This window comes from Dasypus novemcinctus, chromosome 15, assembly GCF_030445035.2.
Source record: "Dasypus novemcinctus isolate mDasNov1 chromosome 15, mDasNov1.1.hap2, whole genome shotgun sequence".
In the NCBI taxonomy this organism is placed as follows: Eukaryota; Metazoa; Chordata; class Mammalia; order Cingulata; family Dasypodidae; genus Dasypus; species Dasypus novemcinctus.
In genome coordinates, this window is record NC_080687.1 from 19,062,211 (window position 1) to 19,080,343 (window position 18,133).

Below are 18,133 nucleotides of genomic sequence, written 5' to 3' on the forward strand. Positions count from 1 at the left end.
TGTAATTTGGAAACACGTCACTCTGCCTCTACACTTACAGAGTGCCTTTGATATCACATATATCAACACTTCTCTTCCCTCTTTTCCTAGTCATTGTCCTCTTCTTCATCACCATAGTCATCATCATCTGTCCAAGCCTTTGTAGGGTGATAAGGACACAAAGAAGTGTGTAACAGCGTGTTTGAATGGATACACGAGTCCAGATTCCTACCCAATCCTGTGGCCTGTGGCAGGTTATTAAATCTCCATAACCTTCAGTGTTTTCACTGTCAGAAATGCAGATAAAATTATTTCCTTGTAGGGTTTGTGGGTACATGCCACTGAATAGACACTTTATCCAAAAAAATTTTAAGATTTATTTATTTAACAGACCCCCCCCCCCCCACAGCTTGTTTTGCTGTCTGTTCTCTGTGTCCATTTGCTGCACAGTTTTTTTTTCTGCGTCTGCTTGTCTCCCTTTGTTGCGTCATCTTGCTGCGTGAGATCTCCATATCGTGGACGCGGGCACGGGCCAACTTGCCTTCACAAGCAGGCCCCGGGACGTGAACCCAGGGCCTCTCATATGGTAGACGGGAGCCCAACTAATTGAGCCACAGTTGCTACCCCACTTTATCAATTTTATTTGCTTCTCTCATCAAAGAGCTAGGTCAGGAAGATCCATAAAACTAGAATACACTGTGCTCACGTGAAGGGTCTGTTAAGTGGTTTGGAGGTAGTTTCCAGAAGGGAGGGGGCGCAGCAGGCTGAGGCTGCTTGGGGACTGTGGCTTGTCTGCAGAATCATCTTGGCTTGTTCTTAGGGGTGGGGATATCATCTAGGCTCAAGGATCAGACATTATTAGGCATAATGATTTTGGAAAGCAGCCTGATAATGTAACTAAATCAAAAACATTACTCAAAACTTTTGGCCTAATAATGCTACTTTGGGAAAATATATTACAATAAGATAATAGATAATCTAATCTTCATAGAAGTATTCATTGTGGCACTATGCACAGAAATAAAATACTAGCAAAATCAAGTAGAAAATGATGAGTAGTTATCATACATCACTACAACCAAATACCATATAGAATTTAAAAAGTGAAAACTAACATTTTCCTAATCCAATTTGGGGAAAGGTTATTATAGTAAAATAAGATGAGGGGCAAAAAGCAGAACACAAGATATGCACATACTGATGACAATATTTAATATATATACATGGATACTGAGAAGAAACAGAAAAATACAATAAGATGCAAATGATTAAATTTTTGAAAAGAAGACATTTTTATTCTGTGTAAAGAAGTTTAGGTAGAGAATAATATTGTACAATAAAATGTGAATATAATTTTCAAGTTAAAGATGTTATATAACTAATCAGGAGGTACTCCACTACAGATAATGGATGTTTGACTGCATGCATGCATGCTTTGGGCTGTGAATATGTTTGCATGTGTTATTTATTCTAAATTGTGTAAATTCATTTCTGTCAACTGAAAGGAAAAAAAAAAGCTTTGCCCAAGTGCGTCTTCTCATTCTCAGCTTGGAGCTTGGAGCCAGCTTCACTCTAATTCTTTTACTCCCTCTAGGGACTCAAGGTTATCTGCACAGAAGCAGAAACAGTGTAGTGTCAATAAGAGGTTGCTACCAGGCCCAGGAAGGGATAATGCAGGAGAAAGCCCAACCTTACCTGCACCTGCTGATCCTCGAGCCTTTTTCTTGATCTTTCCAGATTTCTGCCTTGTCCATGGACTCCCAGGGTGTCTGGGAACCACCAGTTTAACTGCAGGTGAGAGTTGGGAGCAGTAGTTATTTAGAAACGGCTAAGAATACAAATATTCCATTCAGAGAAAACTGTTGTTTCCCTCTTCTTGCATTTACAGCTTGCTAAACGGGCTTCTGAAAATCTGTGTACAAGTATCCTTAACCACATACCCTTTTGCAGGAGGGATCAGAGCCCAAGCAAACTCAGCATTCTTATTACACCCCAGGTAGATGGAGAAGTGGCGATAGGTTAAAATCCTTTCACAACCCCTGTTAGAAGACAAGGGCTATTTTGTTCAGTGTGTGGATAGACAATAGAATCAAGCTAAGGGAAATATCTGCAAACCCCAGGAGTGACGTGAAGGATGGTTTCCTGTTGCAGTGGCACCGACCATCAGTCCACTTTGCTCTAGGCACTTTTACTGTTTCCTTTGGACAGATGGGCTTCCTGTCCCTTTGGCTGGTCAAGGCTTCAGTTCACGGGGCTGGCTGTTTTGGGCTCTTGGGTTCCAGTTTCTGGTACCAGGATCGTTCAGGACTGAGAAGCAGGCCTGGGAAGTAGAACATGTTCTCCTGCACCCTTAATCTAGAATGATGTTACCAGACTTTTGCCAAACTGTAGCCCCTAATGATGCACCCATTTAAGTTGACATCTAACCTTTTTTAGTCATAGATTTAAATAATTGCAATGGATATGACTTTTGGTGTTGGACTGAGTTGAACTGTATCCCCCCAAAAAGATCGAGGATCTTGGAGTGAAAAATTCTGGATTTAGGTTGATCCTAAATCCAATGTCTGGTGTCCATATAAAGAGAGGGAGATTTGGAGACACAGAGATTCAGGGGAGAACGTGGTCATGTGATGCGGCTCCAAGCCAAGGAATGTCTGGGGCCAACAGAAGCTGGAAGAGGCAAGGGGGGACTCCTACTCAAAGCCTCTGGGGCAGCATGGCCCTGTGGGCTCCTTGAATTCATACTTCCGACTTCCAGAACTGTGAGAGAGGAAATTTCTGTCCCCTCTGAGCCAATCAGGTTGCTGGATGGTATGGCAGCCTTAGGAAATGAATATGGTGTCTTGGAAAAATCAACATTTTAAAGCAGAGCTTTTATCTCTGTCTTTTAAATGTAGCCAACAAAATAAAAATGCCGGAAGGATATGGTGCTCACCATTATCTGTTTAAAACCACACAGACAAGCTTGTGTTTAACAATCACATTTTACATGATTCCTTTTTTCCCCTTGAAATCCTATTTCTCTACTTTTCATACAGAATTTTATCTGAAGGAGATTTATTTTTATGCGCCAAAATCTTTCTATTCATCAATCCTGTATCTTTGAGGGAAAAAAAAAGATCTGAAATTGAAGTTATCTGTAGGCCAGAGGGGCAGTGTAGAGTCCTGGGCCTTGATCTATATATCTTTAAAAAAGAAAAAAGAAAAAAGAAAAAGGCAGCTAAATAAAAAAAAATTTTAAAAAAAGAAAAAAAAAAGAACTTGTGTGAGCTGCACCCCTGGCCAGCCCTGCCTCCCACCCTCGGTCCCCCACCCCCACCCCCCACCCCCTTCCGCCCTGGCCTCAAGGAGTCTGGAACCCTGATTTCCCGTAGCACTTAATGCTTAGAAACATGCCAGGGATTTATAGCGTGGGCCGATAATAGACTTGAGACACTCGGTAAAAACCAAATACCACTTCCTCATTTTTCATGTGGAAGGGTGGGAATGGAGAGGTAGGCTTTCTGCGGGGGGCGGGGCTCTTCTGTCTTAAGTGGGCTGTGGACGAAATGTTTCAGTTACTAATCCCGTCTCGACTGAAATATGTAACGATAGTAAAAATCATGTTTTCACAGGGAACACTTATGAAGCACTTACCAGGTGTCAAAGCGCTTCCAAGGATTTTATATACATTTACTCATGTAGTCTGCAAAACAGCCCTGAGATAGCCTCACGTTTCCAAAGAGGAAATGGAATGCCAGAAAGGCTCCTTTGGGCGGAGGGTTTATAGTCCATAGACTGCACTTGCTTCCCAGGAAGTCATGGAGCCGAAGGGGGTCTGGCTGGGGAGTGGGAACGGTTCTGGGCTGCTCAGGGCAGAGATGCGGCAGCTCCCTCCCTGCGGGCACTGTCACCACGGAAGGAGTGCAGGGCGGGAACTGGCCGGGCACGGGTCTGGGCAACTGGCTGAGTTCTAGCCACTGTCGTCCTCCTGTGCTAGAGACGGCACCGGGCGGTGTGGGGCGCCTCCCAACCCGGAAACGCTGGGACGTTTTCCTTAGAGCCGCTGCCTGCTGGGCAAGGGGAGCGCCCCGCTGAACTGGCAGAGACACAGGGCTCTCCTGGGAGGAAGAGGACTAGGTCCCCTCTGCAGGGCAGAGCTCAGAGCCTGTACATTCCATCTTGACAGCTGAGTCGTCACAGAACTGAGGCTCTCTTCTTTCAAAGGGACGGATGTTACCTTCAAACAATCTTACGAGGAAACATGGTATGGGAAATAGGAAAAAGGCCCCATTATTTGACAGGCTCCAATACATTAAGGTAACTTATAAAGTCATCGATGAGAACAATGAGGCTCTTCTGACAAATACAAAAATTTTTTTAATGGGAGGGATGCATGGCGTTTGCTGCCACATATCCATGCCATTATCCCAGTTATAATTTTTTTTAGCACATTATTCAGAAAAAATTGGGCCCAAGTAGATTAACCATTAAAAATGACAAAAGTTTAAAAAAATGTTTTACTCTGCCATTTCAGGCTACTTTTGAAATTAAACAGAGAGGACAGGAAATTTATTTTGGGGTCTACATAAAATCATACTAACCCAGCAGTTGAAGTTAAAACATTGGTGAGCACGAATACTTTAATATGTTGACGATTGTATTCTTGAATGTATTTCTTAACTTCCAGTTTTAGAAATAGTAAAAAAAAAGAAAAAATTATACGTAAGATGTGAATACCAACCCAAACCCTTGCAGCCCTTGAAACACTGCCAAAGGGAAAACCCTAGGTTCCTAAGGAACGATTGGGTACCAATGACCTGGCCTCTCCTTTACTTAGTTTTTTAAGATTTATTTTTATTTATTTTTCTCCCCTCCCCCCACACCACCCCCAGGTGTCTGCTCTCTGTGTCCATTCACTGTGTGTTCTTCTGTGACCACTTCTATCCTTATCAGCAGCACCAGGAATCTGTGCTTCATTTTGTTGCGTCATCTTGCTATGTCAGCTCTGTGTGTGTGTGCGGCGCCATTCCTGGGCAGGCTGCACTTTCTTTCACGCTGGGCAGCTCTCCTTACAGGGCGCACTCCTTGCGCATGGGGCTCCCCTACGCGGGGGACACCCCTGCATGGCAGGGCACTCCTTGTGCGCACAGCACTGCACATGGGCCAGCTCCACACGGGTCAAGGAGGCCCTGGGTTTGAACCTTGGACCTCCCATGTGGTAGACAGACACCCTATCTATTGGGCCAAGTCCACTTCCCCTTTATTTAGTATTTTATTATGAATTCTTTTTCATTTTAAGAAAATTTGGTGTTTTCTCTTAGTATTTTATTATCTTGGCATTTGGATATTTTTTAATTTGGTCTTTTCCCGGTATTGGTATGTGCTGAGCTGTTACTATTAATAACAATGTGTAAATCTAAGAAGAGTCACGAGAGTCTAGTTAGGCGCCTGTCTCCCGTGGGGGTGAAGAGCCTGAGCCTTGATGACAGAGCCGGCTTAGAAAACACCTGATGCTGACTGAGCAGGTCACTGGTCCTCCACCCTTGGTGTCCTCACTTGAAAGTGAGAATGGTGCCACCTTACAAATCCGAGGCTCGTGGGGATTAATTAAACGAGATCATGTACTTGGAGCTTTTGGCCCAGGCCTTGGAATTTATTTATTTATTTTTTAAGAGGTACTGGAGATAGAGCCCTGGACCTTGTACCTGGAAAGCAGGTGCTCAACCACTTGAGCTACATTCACTTCCCATCCAGGCCTTGGTGTTTAGAAAGTACGGGAAGTGGATTTGGCTCAACTGATAGAGCATCCGCCTACCACATGGGCCTCCTGACCCATGTGGCGAGCTGGCCCACGTGCAGTGCTGATGTACGCAAGGAGTGCCGTGCCACACAGGGGTGTCCTCACAAGGAGAGCCGCCCTGCACAAAGAAAAGCACAGCCTGCCCAGGATTGGCGCTGCACACACAGAGAACAGACGCAGCAAGATGACGCAACAAAAAGAGACACAGATTCCTGGTGCCGCTGAAAAGAATGCAAGTGGACAGAAGAACACACAGTGAATGGACACAGAGAGCAGACGACAGGGCAGGAGAGGGCAAGGAGAGAGAGAGAGAAAAAACGTACTCATTTGTGGGGAATGGGAGCAACTCGCTGCTGGGGGCTGGGTGGATTCAAGGATGGGGGGACGCCTTCCAGGTTCTCACACACCAGCTTCAATGTCACCCCTCACCCCCAGCCATAGGAACAATATTGGCTTTGAATGTCTCACAGGCAGCTGAGACTCAGATACAAAGAATTCATGGCCCCCTGACCCTCCCAAACTTGCTGGATCACCAGACTGTGTTGTTCTCTTGGCTAAACCCTTCAATAGCTTTTTGTTGTTCTTGAAACAAAAGCCAATTTCCTTACTAGGGTCCTGAGCAACACCTGAGCCCCCCGGGTTGCTCTGCCCGGCTGGATCACCACCTGCATCTTCACACCATCCCTGGGTGGTCCTCATGCACGGTAAGTTTGGGGAGCCCCGGCCCTGCTTCCAGCTCTGACCTCCTCTGCATCGGGCTCCTCCTGGCTTCAGGGGTTCCAAGTCCACTTGCCGTGGGCAGTTCCTGCAGCCCACCCGGTTTCCTACCTTGGGCCTTTGTCCTTGGTGCTCTTTCTCACGCCAAGTTTCCTTTTCAATAGATCCTCCTCAGAGAGGCCGCATCTGGCCACCCCTGCAGCCACTGCCCTTGGTCACTCTCTGAGGCTCTCACTGCTCAGCAGCTGGACTTGCCCGCTTGCTTCACCTGCCTCTCCATCTGCTGGAATGTGACCTCCACGAGAGCAGGGACTTCCTCTGCCTTGCGCGGCACTCCATCCCCAGCCTCAGTATTTGTTCTCGGCACACAGGAGACTCTTAAAAAGGTGTGGATGAATGAATGGTCCCACATGGATTGAGGAACTACTGTATGCAGACTTACTCTGTGGGACACACGTGAATCCTAACATTGGGAGCTTTTCCTCCCCCTGGGTCATCAGCCGTTCCTTCCTCTGCACAACTCGTGCTTGCAGCCCCCTGGGTTCCACAGGAGGGGAGGGAAAGCTGTCCCAGCGACCGCCTGCCTGCAATGCTACCTGAGCTTTTGAACTTACTCTTACAGGTTTCTTGATGTACTCCAGTGTTATGGTATGAGGATTAATTTTTTTTTTTCCAGACTTGGGATTAATCATCTCCTGAAAGATACTGACAGGGAAGTTGTCCAAGAGACAGGAAGGGATCTTCTAACCTTGTACTTGCTGAGAAACAGACAAAGCCTTCACAGCTACCCCTGTGCATTTGTACCCTCGCCATCCAGGGCACCGAGCCATCTGTGATGTAGAAGGGCTTCAGTAATTGCCTCCCACCCCCAAGGTTTACAGCCACCACCATCAGGAAATCCCTCCTACCAAAGAAATGAAACCCTCCTGCTGCCATCTACTTCCTGGGAATACCCATAAGTACCCACTTATCAAGCTCTTCTCTAGGCTGAGGAATCACAGCTTTTTCCCACTTATTTATCCAACTACCTGGGATGCTCAGGGTTTTACCTTACCCAGGGATTTAGGGTCAATAGCTCCATCATCCTTCACGAGGGGCATGAACATCTGCTCTGAGGAGCACTCAAGTTCTGCTGGGACAAAGGCCTTCATTCACTCACTCAGCCTCTAGCTCACTCTTAATTAACAGTTTTTGGGGACAGGACCACAGTGGAGGACCAATCCCAGGGAGTCAGGCATCTTGGAAATGCGTGTAATCCAGGCCAGGCAGTGGTCCAGAGATTGGGAGACATGGATGAGCCTCTGGGCTGCCTTACCGGGGCGTGGGCTTTCCCTCCCAAACAGACCAGGATGGGACAGCAGCTCCCTTGTCATGGCAGTTGGGTGCGGGCCTTCTCAGGGTTAGGGGAGTGGGAGAGGGTCTCCTTTGGTCTTGCTTCTGGTGCTGGTGCTTGGGATTTAAGGATGACCCAGGATGCCTCCCCAAACCCATCCCCCATGATGGCTGGGTAGGGATGCTGCTGGGGTGGCACCTACGAGGCAGGATGAGAGGAATGTAGGTCTCCCTGGGGTGCAGCAGCTCAGAGGCATAGATCCCGGGGTGCTGGCTCAGGTTCTGCACCCGGCCACTCTGGTCAGCCAGCTCCATCTTCTCTGCAACCAACAGAAGGAAGCGTTAGGGATAAGGAGACACAACTTGCAGGGACCTGGGGCTTGCACCTCCTCATGACTGAGCTATCATCTCAGGGCACCTCGGCAGACCCCCAGGGTTACCCAACACTGAACCCTGGTGGAGTGCATCCAGACTCAAGTTCTGCAAGAGAGGCCTTCGAGCTGGGCAGGCTTGGCCATACTTGGCAGGGGTACAGAGATGGGGTGCTGATGAGGGAAATGACATCTCCACCTCAGCGGGGCCTTGGACTTTCTCTCTGGTCAGGGCCCGTGCTTTTTTGCTCAGCCTGGGCCCCCAGCTCTTCTGAGGTTAGTCTGGCTAGGGGCATTGAGGCAGACGACAGGAAGGCAAGCCCCGTGGGAGCAGGCCTTGCTTACCTCCCGGCCTGCAGCCACAGCGGCGCCTGACACTGTCCAGCAGTGCCTCCACTCTGCAGTGAGGGTTGAAGAGGGCCTTCTCCTGGGCTGTGGGTGGGAGAGGCTGTTATGGATCGAATCTTGCCCCCCACAAAGATGTGTTCAAGTCCTAACTCCCAGTCTTTGGATGTGTACCTTGTAGATGTTTTTTTTTTTTTTTTTTTTTTCCCCCCCACCCCCCCTCTCCCCCCCCCCCAACAACACTCGTTCCCATCATCATGACACATCCATTGGATTTGGTAAGTACATCTTTGGGCACCTCTGCACCTCATATACATTGGTTCACATCATGGCCCATACTCTCCTCTATTCCATCATGTAGGCCCTGTGAGGATTTACAATGTCCGGTGATTACCTCTGAAGCACCATCCAGGGCAGCTCCATGTCCCGAAGACGCCTCCACCTCTCATCTCTTCCTGCCTTTCCCCATACCCTTTGTCCATTATGTCCACTTTTCCCAATCCAATGCCACCTCTTCTATGTGGACACTGGATTGGTTGTGTCCATTGCACCTTTATGTCAAGAGGAGGCTCAGATTCCACCTGGATGCTGGATGCAATCCTCCCATTTTCAGTTGTAATCACTCTAGGCTCCATGGTGTGGTGGTTGTCCTTCTTCACCTCCATCTTAGCTGAGTGTGGTAAGTCCAATAAATCAGATTGTAGGTGCTGGAGTCTGTTGAGGCTCAGGATCTGGCTATCACATTGTCAGTCCAGAGATTCAAATCCCCTAAATATATCTTAAACCCCAACATTAACTGCACCTCCAGCACATTAGCATGAAAGTCTTATGAAGGGAGATCCCATCTGAGTCCAGATTCATCACACATAAACACCATTTCCAAAGAGGGGCCATCTGCCCTGGTAGTTAACCCCATCGGCCATGACCATAACTCCCATGGGTCTCTTTAGCCCTCAAAGGAACCAATATCTGGGGGTTGTATCTGCTTTATCTGTCTCTCTGACTCTGCTCAGTTGTGCATGAGGGCAAACCTTCTGCCAGCCTCCAGACTCTTTTTTAGAAACTCGTAGCCATATAAACTCATTTCTCCTTTCCATTTCCCCCTTACTTTAGGTCAAACAGCATTTTAAAGTCATGGTATTTTATGTAGACATGGATATTCTGCTGATCCGCATTGAACCTTCCGTATAAGGTCATTTTCCAGTTGCATCATCAGTTGGTAGTTGATAGTGGTCCCTCGTTGCCAGGGAGGCTCATCCCCGGGTGTCATGTCCCACGCTGGGGGGAAGGCATTGCATTTACATGCTGAGTTTGGCTTCGAGACTGGCCACATTTGAGTAACATGAAGGCTGACAGAAGGAAATTCCCAGGCACAAAGTTGCTCTAGGCCTTGTTATTATTTTGGGTTTATCAGCTCACAAGCATAGTCATTAGTATCAGGGGCTCACTGTTGAACCCTCACTCCCTCCCGGTCCCCACCACTGTAGCTGGGAGACTGTCGCTGCTCCCCTAGGGACCACGACAGAGCACCACTGGCCAGGAACCCAGTACCCCCCCTACTGTGGTTTTTAATTGTTGCCACTATGAGTATATCCAAACATCCTTGTAGATGTTAAGGTGCTGCCAAACTGAATCCTGGTGGACCTTAATCCAATATGACTGGAGTTCTTTATAAGCAGAGGAAATTGGACGTAGGAGAGGAGGAAACAGATGGGGAGACAGATGGCCATGTGATGGAAGTAGAGACTGAGTTATGGCTCACTGGCAAGCCACCTCCAGAATGCTACTGACATCAGAGAAAGCTGGATCCTGCAGACACCTTGATTTTGGACTTCTAATCTCCCAAACTGTGAGACAATATTGATTCCTGTTGTATATTGTGGTATTTATTATAGCAGCCTTGGTAGACTAAGACAGAGGCTCAGGGCTTATCACTGGACCCCAGGCTAGCTGACCAGACAGAATTGGGGGGCTTGGCCCTGGGATTCTCCACTATCAGCTCCACTGCTCCAAAATGCTAGGAAGCAGCAGTCAGAAACAGGGCCTTCTGCCTGGGCCAGGCCAGGACAAGGCCAGGGAGCAGTGGTCCAGGAACTCCAGCCTGAAACTGGTCTAACTGCTTGAAGGGCTACAGACACACTGATGTGGGTCTAAGGGCACAGCAGGACAGAAGGTGAGGTGGGTAGGAACGCCTCCTAGAAGAGAAGGCAGTGGAATTGGGAGACGCAGAGGAGGCCAGGGCCCAGAGGGCAGCCTAGCATGGTGTGAGGGCCTCTGAGCCAGGCCCCTGTGGTCACCTGCACTGGGTAGTGAACCAGGGGCCGGGGTCTAGCCTGGGCCCAGCATGGAGTAGTTATGGAAGCCTGGACAAGACACTTCCCATTCTAGGACCCTGTCTATTAAAATAGGGTTGGATGCCACAATTGCTAAGTTTCTGTCCATTCTGATGGGTTTTGGCTTATGGCCTACAGAGCTGGCCTGGGGCCATCCCTGACAAGACCAGCTCCCCCAGTGGGCACACTAGCACGTGGGCTCTTTCCAGGCTGATCTGGAAACCTTGTGGGTAGGACTCTTCCCATAGAAACGTGGCCACCAGGACCCAGGCCTCGCCTACAAAGTCTCCAGGGACAGGCCCCTCTCACCTCCCCACTCACTCCTGTGACTGCACGATCTGGGCAATAGGCATTTTGATGGTGGTGTGAGGGGAAGGAATTTGTAGGTCAAGTCTGGGTCAGCAATGTCAATCCCAGAGGAGACTAAAGAACAATTTGAACAAATGAAGAACTGCTTAGAGGCAAGGGGACAGGGAGTAGACAGTGTCATGGGTAGATTTTTTTTTTTTTAATAACCTGGAAGGGTCTGTTTTCTGTCATTGGCCCAGGTACTTGCTGCTACTAAGAGGGACAGGGTCACTCACCTCCGTAGAGAACCGTGATAAACATTTCTGAGAGGGTTCTATCAGCCAGAAGAGCAACACCAGCTGGAGGTCCGTTGGTCACCTCCTCTCACTCACGTCCGGCAGGGAGGACTTGGTCTGGGCACTTGGAACCCTGGGTCGTAGCTCGTCCTTCCCTCAGTGGCCCGGAATTCTGAACTGTAGAATCCCACAGACTGAAGAGACTTTACAGCCCCAGGCAAGGAGAAGGCCAGGGGCCCAGAGTTCTCCCTCAGGGGGTGCTTGAGAAGGAGCAGGCTGTGGGCGGGCTCTTCACACCACAGGCCCAGCGGGCAGCAGGGTGGGGGCAGCTGCCTGCTCTTCCAGGCCCTGAATCAATATTCGCTTAGGATGCTTGGGGCTCCCGGCCTGGAGCACTGTACCCCAGGGGTCCTGCCAGTGCCCAATCGAGCTGCAGGACAGTCCGGTTGTGGCTTGATCCTGGAGTTGTGAGGCTGCACTCCTCTCTCCACACTGGCAGAGGCTGGACACAACTCTGTTGCTTGGGCTGGTCACCTCAGCAACGACCACAGTGGCACCAGGCCAAGGAACTCCACCTGTGCAACACGGAGGGGGCAGGATCACCTGGGGTGAGAGGGAGTGACAGGTGAGCTGGCTGAGGAACTAGTGCATGGGGATACTTTTTCCACCCCCTACTTCCTCTTTGGCTTCCTCTTCCTAATTTGGTTCCACCCTATTTCCTTTGCACCAATTCCTTGTACGTTGTTCTCTCTCATTCTCTAGCTTCTCTCTCATTCTGTTTCCAGTCACCTAACTAGCCTGTAATGATCTCTCTTCTCCCTGCCCCTTTCCAGCTATCTACATTTTACCCATCCTTGAGGGCTCGGATCAGGTCTCAGCCCCTTGTGGTTTCCCTAAGAGCTCCAGCCCCAGTGCTCACTCCCTCTCACTCTGAGCACCTCTGTCCATTCCTATCTTCATTCTTTTCTTGTCACCAGCTAGCTCTTGATCCTGTATGGCTTTTCTTTTTTAAACTTTTTATTGTAGTAATATATATATATGACTCAGAATTTCCCATTTTAGCCCTGTGAGTGTACTAGAGCTTCCATTCACTGGGATGGGGTAAGGGGTTCAGGTGGAGCTGGACTCAGGTGGGAGGAGGGCCCAGGTGGAGCCTGGGATGACGGTCCTAGTGAAGCCTACATACACAGGAAGGACGGCCTCGGGGGACCCTGCTCCCTTGGGAAGGAAGGCTCAGGTGGCTCCTGCACCTACATGGTGAAGCGCTTGCACCAAGAGGAAGGAGAACAGAGCATGGAGGGAGTAGTACTCATTGGGGAGATTGACCAGTGCTGCCTGCACTCACAGGAGGGTGGGCCCAGGTAGAGCCTGCACTCACAAGTGGGAGGGACTTAGTAGAAACTCCTCATTGGGAGGAGGTCCCAGAGGAAGTGTGCAGGCATGGGGCAGAGAGCCAAGGGGGATCCTGCAATCACTGTGGGGACAAGGGCCCAGGTGGAGCCTGCACTCATTGGAAATGGGGAGTAGGGTTACTCCCTGGGGAAAAGGATGAGTTCTCAGTAGAAACTTCCCCACCAGGGGGAGGGCCCAAGTTGAGCTGCACTCACTAAAAATGGGGAGAAGGACCAAGCCAAGAGAGAGTCTGCACTAATGTAGCTGGGAGAGGTATATGGGAGCCTCCACTCATGGGAAAGGGGGCCCATTGGATCCTGAACTCACCAGAGAGACGAGAGCCCAGATGCAGCTGGCAGTCACAGGGGAGAAGGTCCAGGTGGAGCCTGCACTCATGGGTAGGAAGGCCAGAAGGAGCCCATACTCACATGAAAGGGGAGGTGGGCCTAGGATTCCCTACTTGTGGGTCGTGGGACTCACAGGTGGACCCTGAACTCATCCGAAAGGCGATGAGGCCTCAGGTGCAGCCTGAACTCATAAGAAGGAAGGTGCAGGGTGTCTGTCATCATTAATAGGAGGAATCAGGAGCACCTGCATGCACAGGAAAGAGGGTCCAGGTGGAGCTGGCATTCTCCTTGGATGGGGAGGATGGCCCAGGTAGAGTCTGTACTTAACTGGGTAGGAAGACCATGGTGGATTCTGCACTCAAAGTAAAGGATGTGAGGTTTAGGTGCAGCCTGCTCTTGCTGGGAGGAGGGCCCAGGTGGAGCCTGGACTCAGAACTAACACTGGATTATTTGTTTTGTGATATACTCTGCTTCAAACTGTATAGTTCATGCTATTTATTCTTTTGTTAGTACTGTTTTAGCCCTTTGTTTTACTGAATGAAGTGCATTTCTGCAGAAGCTGAGGTTTATCTGTCAAGCACTGTGTTTAGAAGTGTGTGGTTCATATTTTCCACTGTTCTGTGAGACAGGTTTAATCTACATGCTTTCTAAAGGGGTGGGAGAACTCGATTTCCAGAGTTATAACAAGATAATACTCAGAACACCCAGTGTTAAACAAAAATTTACAAATCATGCAAAGAAATAGGAAAGTGTGGCCTATTCACAGGACAAAAAAGAATTTGCCAGAAACTACCCCAGAGGAAACTCCTGTATTGGCACAATTAGTCAAAGACTTTAAACCAACTGTCTTAAAAATGTTCAATGAGCTACAGGAATCCACATACAAAGAAATAAAGGAAAATAGGGACATTTTTTTTAACAAAACAAAGAGATGGAAATTATAATAAAGGAACCAAATTTTGGAGCTGTAAATTACAGTAAGTGAAGTGTAATCAACAGAATGAACAGGCAGAAGAAAGGATCAATGAACTTAAAGAAAACAATTCAATTTATCCAGTGCGAGAAAAAGAAAAATAATGAGGATGAAGAATTAGGCATAAGTTTTATTGGGACTTACAGATAGGAGAGAATCTTTGATAGTGGCCAAAGAATGGATGAAGTTAGCACTCTGCAAAGAGACAGGAAAAATGAGGGGTGATATAAGGGGTCTCAGAACAAGGACATTCCATAGGGGTGATAACAAGGACATTCTACAGGGTATGAGAACAAAGTTCCTGTTAGGGTCACGTGAAGCATACGCAAAGGGTGTAATGAAGTTCTCACTGCGTTCGTAGGAAGGACATTTATCAAGAATGTTTACTGCATTGGGAAGATTATAGTTATGATACCATCTATGCATTCTCTCCCCTCTGGGGAGGGTTGTTAACTTTTAACTTATGCCTAGGTTACACAGATGGCTATGTGCTGAGGTCTTAGGGGGCCCTGGGTCCCCAAAATCCATCCCTGCAGAGCAGCTTACATTGACCATAGGGCAAGCATTATACACACAGGCCACAGCAACAGTATAAAAGACAACAGCTGAAGCCATTATGTGTTTTTCAGTAATAATTGCAGTTCCACGGGGCACAAAAAATGGCTAATGGGTAGAACCACCAGGGGGTGCACTTTACTCTATATCTAGGTATGATTATAAAATTATACAACTCAGGGGGTAACCGTCCCACATCACAGATTCCCTCTTGTCATTCCACGCAGACAGGGGTGATGCCATCTGTGGTCACACATTAGACCCTCCTAAACCATTATATACAGCATATCCTAATAAAGGCCTGGAATTATTTCTTTTACAAGAGAAAAAATATAATTACGAGTCTCATTGAAAGATGGCAGCTGGATTTCAGTCTTAAATGAGAAGGTCCTGTTCCAAACTTGTTGATGGGTCATATTCTGCCATGCCAGCAAGGCGTTTCACACTGTTCAATTTGCAGGAGTTATGGTCCAAGGAAGGCCAGTAACAGCTGAGGATGGTAAGTCTGTGCAAACCCAACATTGGGTTCGATTGTGGGAATGGGTTACTGCCAAAGCCCACAGTAGAAAGGTATTGGCTAGGGCTGAAGAGAAAGATGTTCAGCTATGGGTGAAGAGAAAGATGTTTATGGGGAACAATAAGGGGCAGATCATGCTGGCATAACAGTATACAAGCAGCATTTCCATTAGTAGATAATAAAGTACCAGGTAGGGGAGTCCTACGAGGAGGCATCCAATACCATACAATTTGCCCTTCTAAATTCTCTGAGTTTTCTAAAGACCTCAAAATCTAGTTTAAGCATAAGGAGAGTCCATAAAGACACATACAGGGCCCCAGCTATTGACTGTCCTGATTGGTTGCCTTTCTACCTTCACCTGTCAGTTTTCAGGGAAACAATGCAGAAGATTTTCTGTTTGGAGTTATACAGGACTTCTTTTTAGTCCTGGACTTTCAAACTGGACCTTGTGACCAGAGTCTTTGGCAGGATTTATTCTGACCATCCACCTTCCCTGTTTCCTATAATATCCTACCTCAACTACTACCTCAGAGAGTTCACACCCTTTTTCTTACAGGGGAGCTGAAGGGTGATGATTATTCTTCTGTAGCTGCTTCCTGCTGATTAGGGGCAGAAGTTTCCTGCCTGCCTGATGAGGTGTGAAACTCTCTGGCTATTCTATTGAGGTTGAGGGAAGGTGGTCGGGCACCCTGGTTAGAACTGGATGAAATCCCCACATGACTAATACCTTGTTCTTGAAGGCATTGATTCTGGAAGAAATGAACTTAAGTTAGAATTTTGAAGCTACATGATCCTACTAAAAGGATAAAGAAAATGGTGGTAAGCAGCCCCAAAAAGGGGGCCAACCATGACATACATGACCATGGGAATGAAGAAGACCAGGTGCCTCCAGAAGCTACATCTTCCCGAAACTTGGGCTTGACCTTGTAAGTTTCAAATTGCAGTCTAGGAAACTGCCACCCCCAGTTGCCACAACAGTGGTTATGCCAGGGCAGCTAGGAGATGTATGAAGAGAAGCACTGCCCTAGACATAAACTCACAAAAATAATATAGGCAACAATGAGATAAGCACATGGCAAGCAAAACAAAGACACTACTTAAGAGAGTCATTCTTTTATCTTATAGGCACATACATTAACTACATATATTATAGGCACATACATTAATGAATTAAGTTTACAAAGACTTTTAACATGTTCAGTATCCTTCTGCATATGATCTAGAATAGAAGAGATATTATTATATTCATCAGGTATTTAGGTATAGTACTTATACTAATCAATGCACAAGTTCCTCTTTGAGCTGCAGTTAATAGATCTAAGCTCCATGTTTGCAATACCATACATGTTGTCTTTCCATGGGAGCAGGCCATAATGACAATTGTGTGTGCTTAAGTTCTACTCACATCACTCTGGTAATTATTGCTCCACTTGGTATGTCCTTCAGCCAGCATGCTACAACACCACTGGGCCTTGGAGGGAAGGTCCAATGTTTCACTGGCCTGATTAATAGTGCCTTTCAGCACTATGAAATAGAGACAGTCTGAAGGCAATGTCCATTGTAAATCTGGCCATACTGAGCCATTGCCGGTGGCTGCAGGAGTCTGAAACTGCAGTGTACTCTCCATCCACTTCAGGAACATAACCAAAGATGTGGTAGATACCTTTATTGTATTAGGGATCAGTGACAAAGCTAGCCAATAACTCAAATGGAGAGGCACCATGCAGTGTACTGAATGCCTGGTTTGAATGCACAAGAGAGTTTGACAATACTGAAGTCTATCTCTTTTAATTTTCATACACTTTCTAAATACTTCCAGTGCAATCTGTAACATTAAATGAACTTAATTATTTTAGTACTTTACTTTTTACTTCTACACTTTTACCATCATTACATTATTAACAGGTATTTTACTTTAGCAGTATAGGAAAAACTACTTTCTCCATTATTTTATAAAAATCTAATATTCCTAATGGAATCAAGATTATCTTCCCTTACCACTACCTTAATATGTAGATTCAGGTGGCCTCTAACAGATTTCTGTTGTGAAGTTACTTCCAATTATCAATATCAATTTAGGTTTCTATTTAATAATGGCTTCCTGGAGTTAGCCATTTAAGTACTTGATTTTGGACAATGCTTTTACAAACTTCTTATAATTAACCATAAATTACTTTTTGTTATTAATATTAGTTCCTAGATTTCTACTTAATGATGATTTCTCAAAATCAGTTACTTATATTACAATCTTTTAGTTTAGAAAACGCTTTTACAAACTTCTGATAAGCATCCATAACCACCTAGACTACAATTACTCCATCTCAAGACAAATTTCACCTTTACAAAACACATTCCTTTAGTTATTTCTTCCTTCTACAACTTGTCTTACATATTTCCACCTTTATTTTATGAAAACCAACCATCTTATCTTAGGACAAAACACATTCCCTTAAACAAACTTATCAAACTTTAGTCAGCTTTGACTTAGAATCCACTTCCACAACCTTTTACTTTTTTATATATCAGTTTAAGTCTCATATCCCTCAATCTGTTCTGTGAAGGAAAAAAAAAATAACTATTCAATGTAGGCAAAAACAACCTTTAAAAAGAGGTTTGTAATACTCTCATTAGCCAAAAACTTACAATTTTTTATCATCTTCAAGATTTAACAGACTTATTACTTCCTTATTTTATTAGTATCCATATAAACCTAGGGAGATTATATCCAAGCTAACTAAAATTGAAACAATTATAGTTTATGTAAGAGATGTTCTTTTTTTTCTTCCACAGAGGCTAAAAACCTCTTCTTTAATAAAATTCTAAAATTGTGAATAACCTTAAAAGCATACTGAATGCCAAGTTCTGGAATATATTATAATTGTTCAATTTGTTTAATCATAATTTAG

General features: G+C 46.3%; 1 protein-coding gene across 4 annotated transcripts; it reads right to left on the reverse strand.

Moving 5' to 3' along the window:
- Positions 1–401: 401 nt before the first annotated feature.
- On the reverse strand, positions 402–17,778 carry LOC139436524 (uncharacterized protein CXorf65 homolog). Of its 4 annotated transcripts, XR_011645802.1 has the most exons (8): positions 14,300–17,778; positions 11,444–13,426; positions 8,527–8,613; positions 8,014–8,130; positions 7,533–7,607; positions 6,590–6,855; positions 4,563–4,641; positions 1,679–1,767 (listed from the first exon to the last, which is right to left on the reverse strand). XR_011645802.1 is itself a non-coding variant. In XM_071208199.1 (7 exons), the coding sequence occupies exons 2-7, from the start codon at positions 11,466–11,468 to the stop codon at positions 1,547–1,549; spliced, it is 438 nt and encodes a 145-aa protein (XP_071064300.1). In that variant the 5' UTR covers positions 11,469–13,426; positions 14,300–16,741; the 3' UTR covers positions 402–1,546. The 4 variants fall into 4 exon arrangements, 2 of the variants coding, with proteins under 2 accessions (XP_071064300.1, XP_071064301.1); XM_071208199.1 differs by lacking the exons at positions 4,563–4,641; positions 6,590–6,855 and adding an exon at positions 402–1,587 and having other exon boundaries at positions 1,675–1,767; positions 14,300–16,741; XR_011645801.1 differs by having other exon boundaries at positions 4,563–6,855.
- Between the last annotated feature and the right edge of the window lie 355 nt (positions 17,779–18,133).

Bases quoted from the DNA above. Each gene is read 5' to 3' on its own strand.
- LOC139436524 (XM_071208199.1), bottom strand. From the start codon at position 11,468: ATGTTTATCACGGTTCTCTACGGAG. The intron at 8,131-8,526 runs GTAAGCAAGGCC...TGTTGGTTGCAG, and splicing joins CTGTGGCTGCAGGCCGGGAG to AGAAGATGGAGCTGGCTGAC. The intron at 1,588-1,674 runs GTAAGGTTGGGC...GCTTCTGTGCAG, and splicing joins TCGAGGATCAGCAGGTGCAG to ATAACCTTGAGTCCCTAGAG.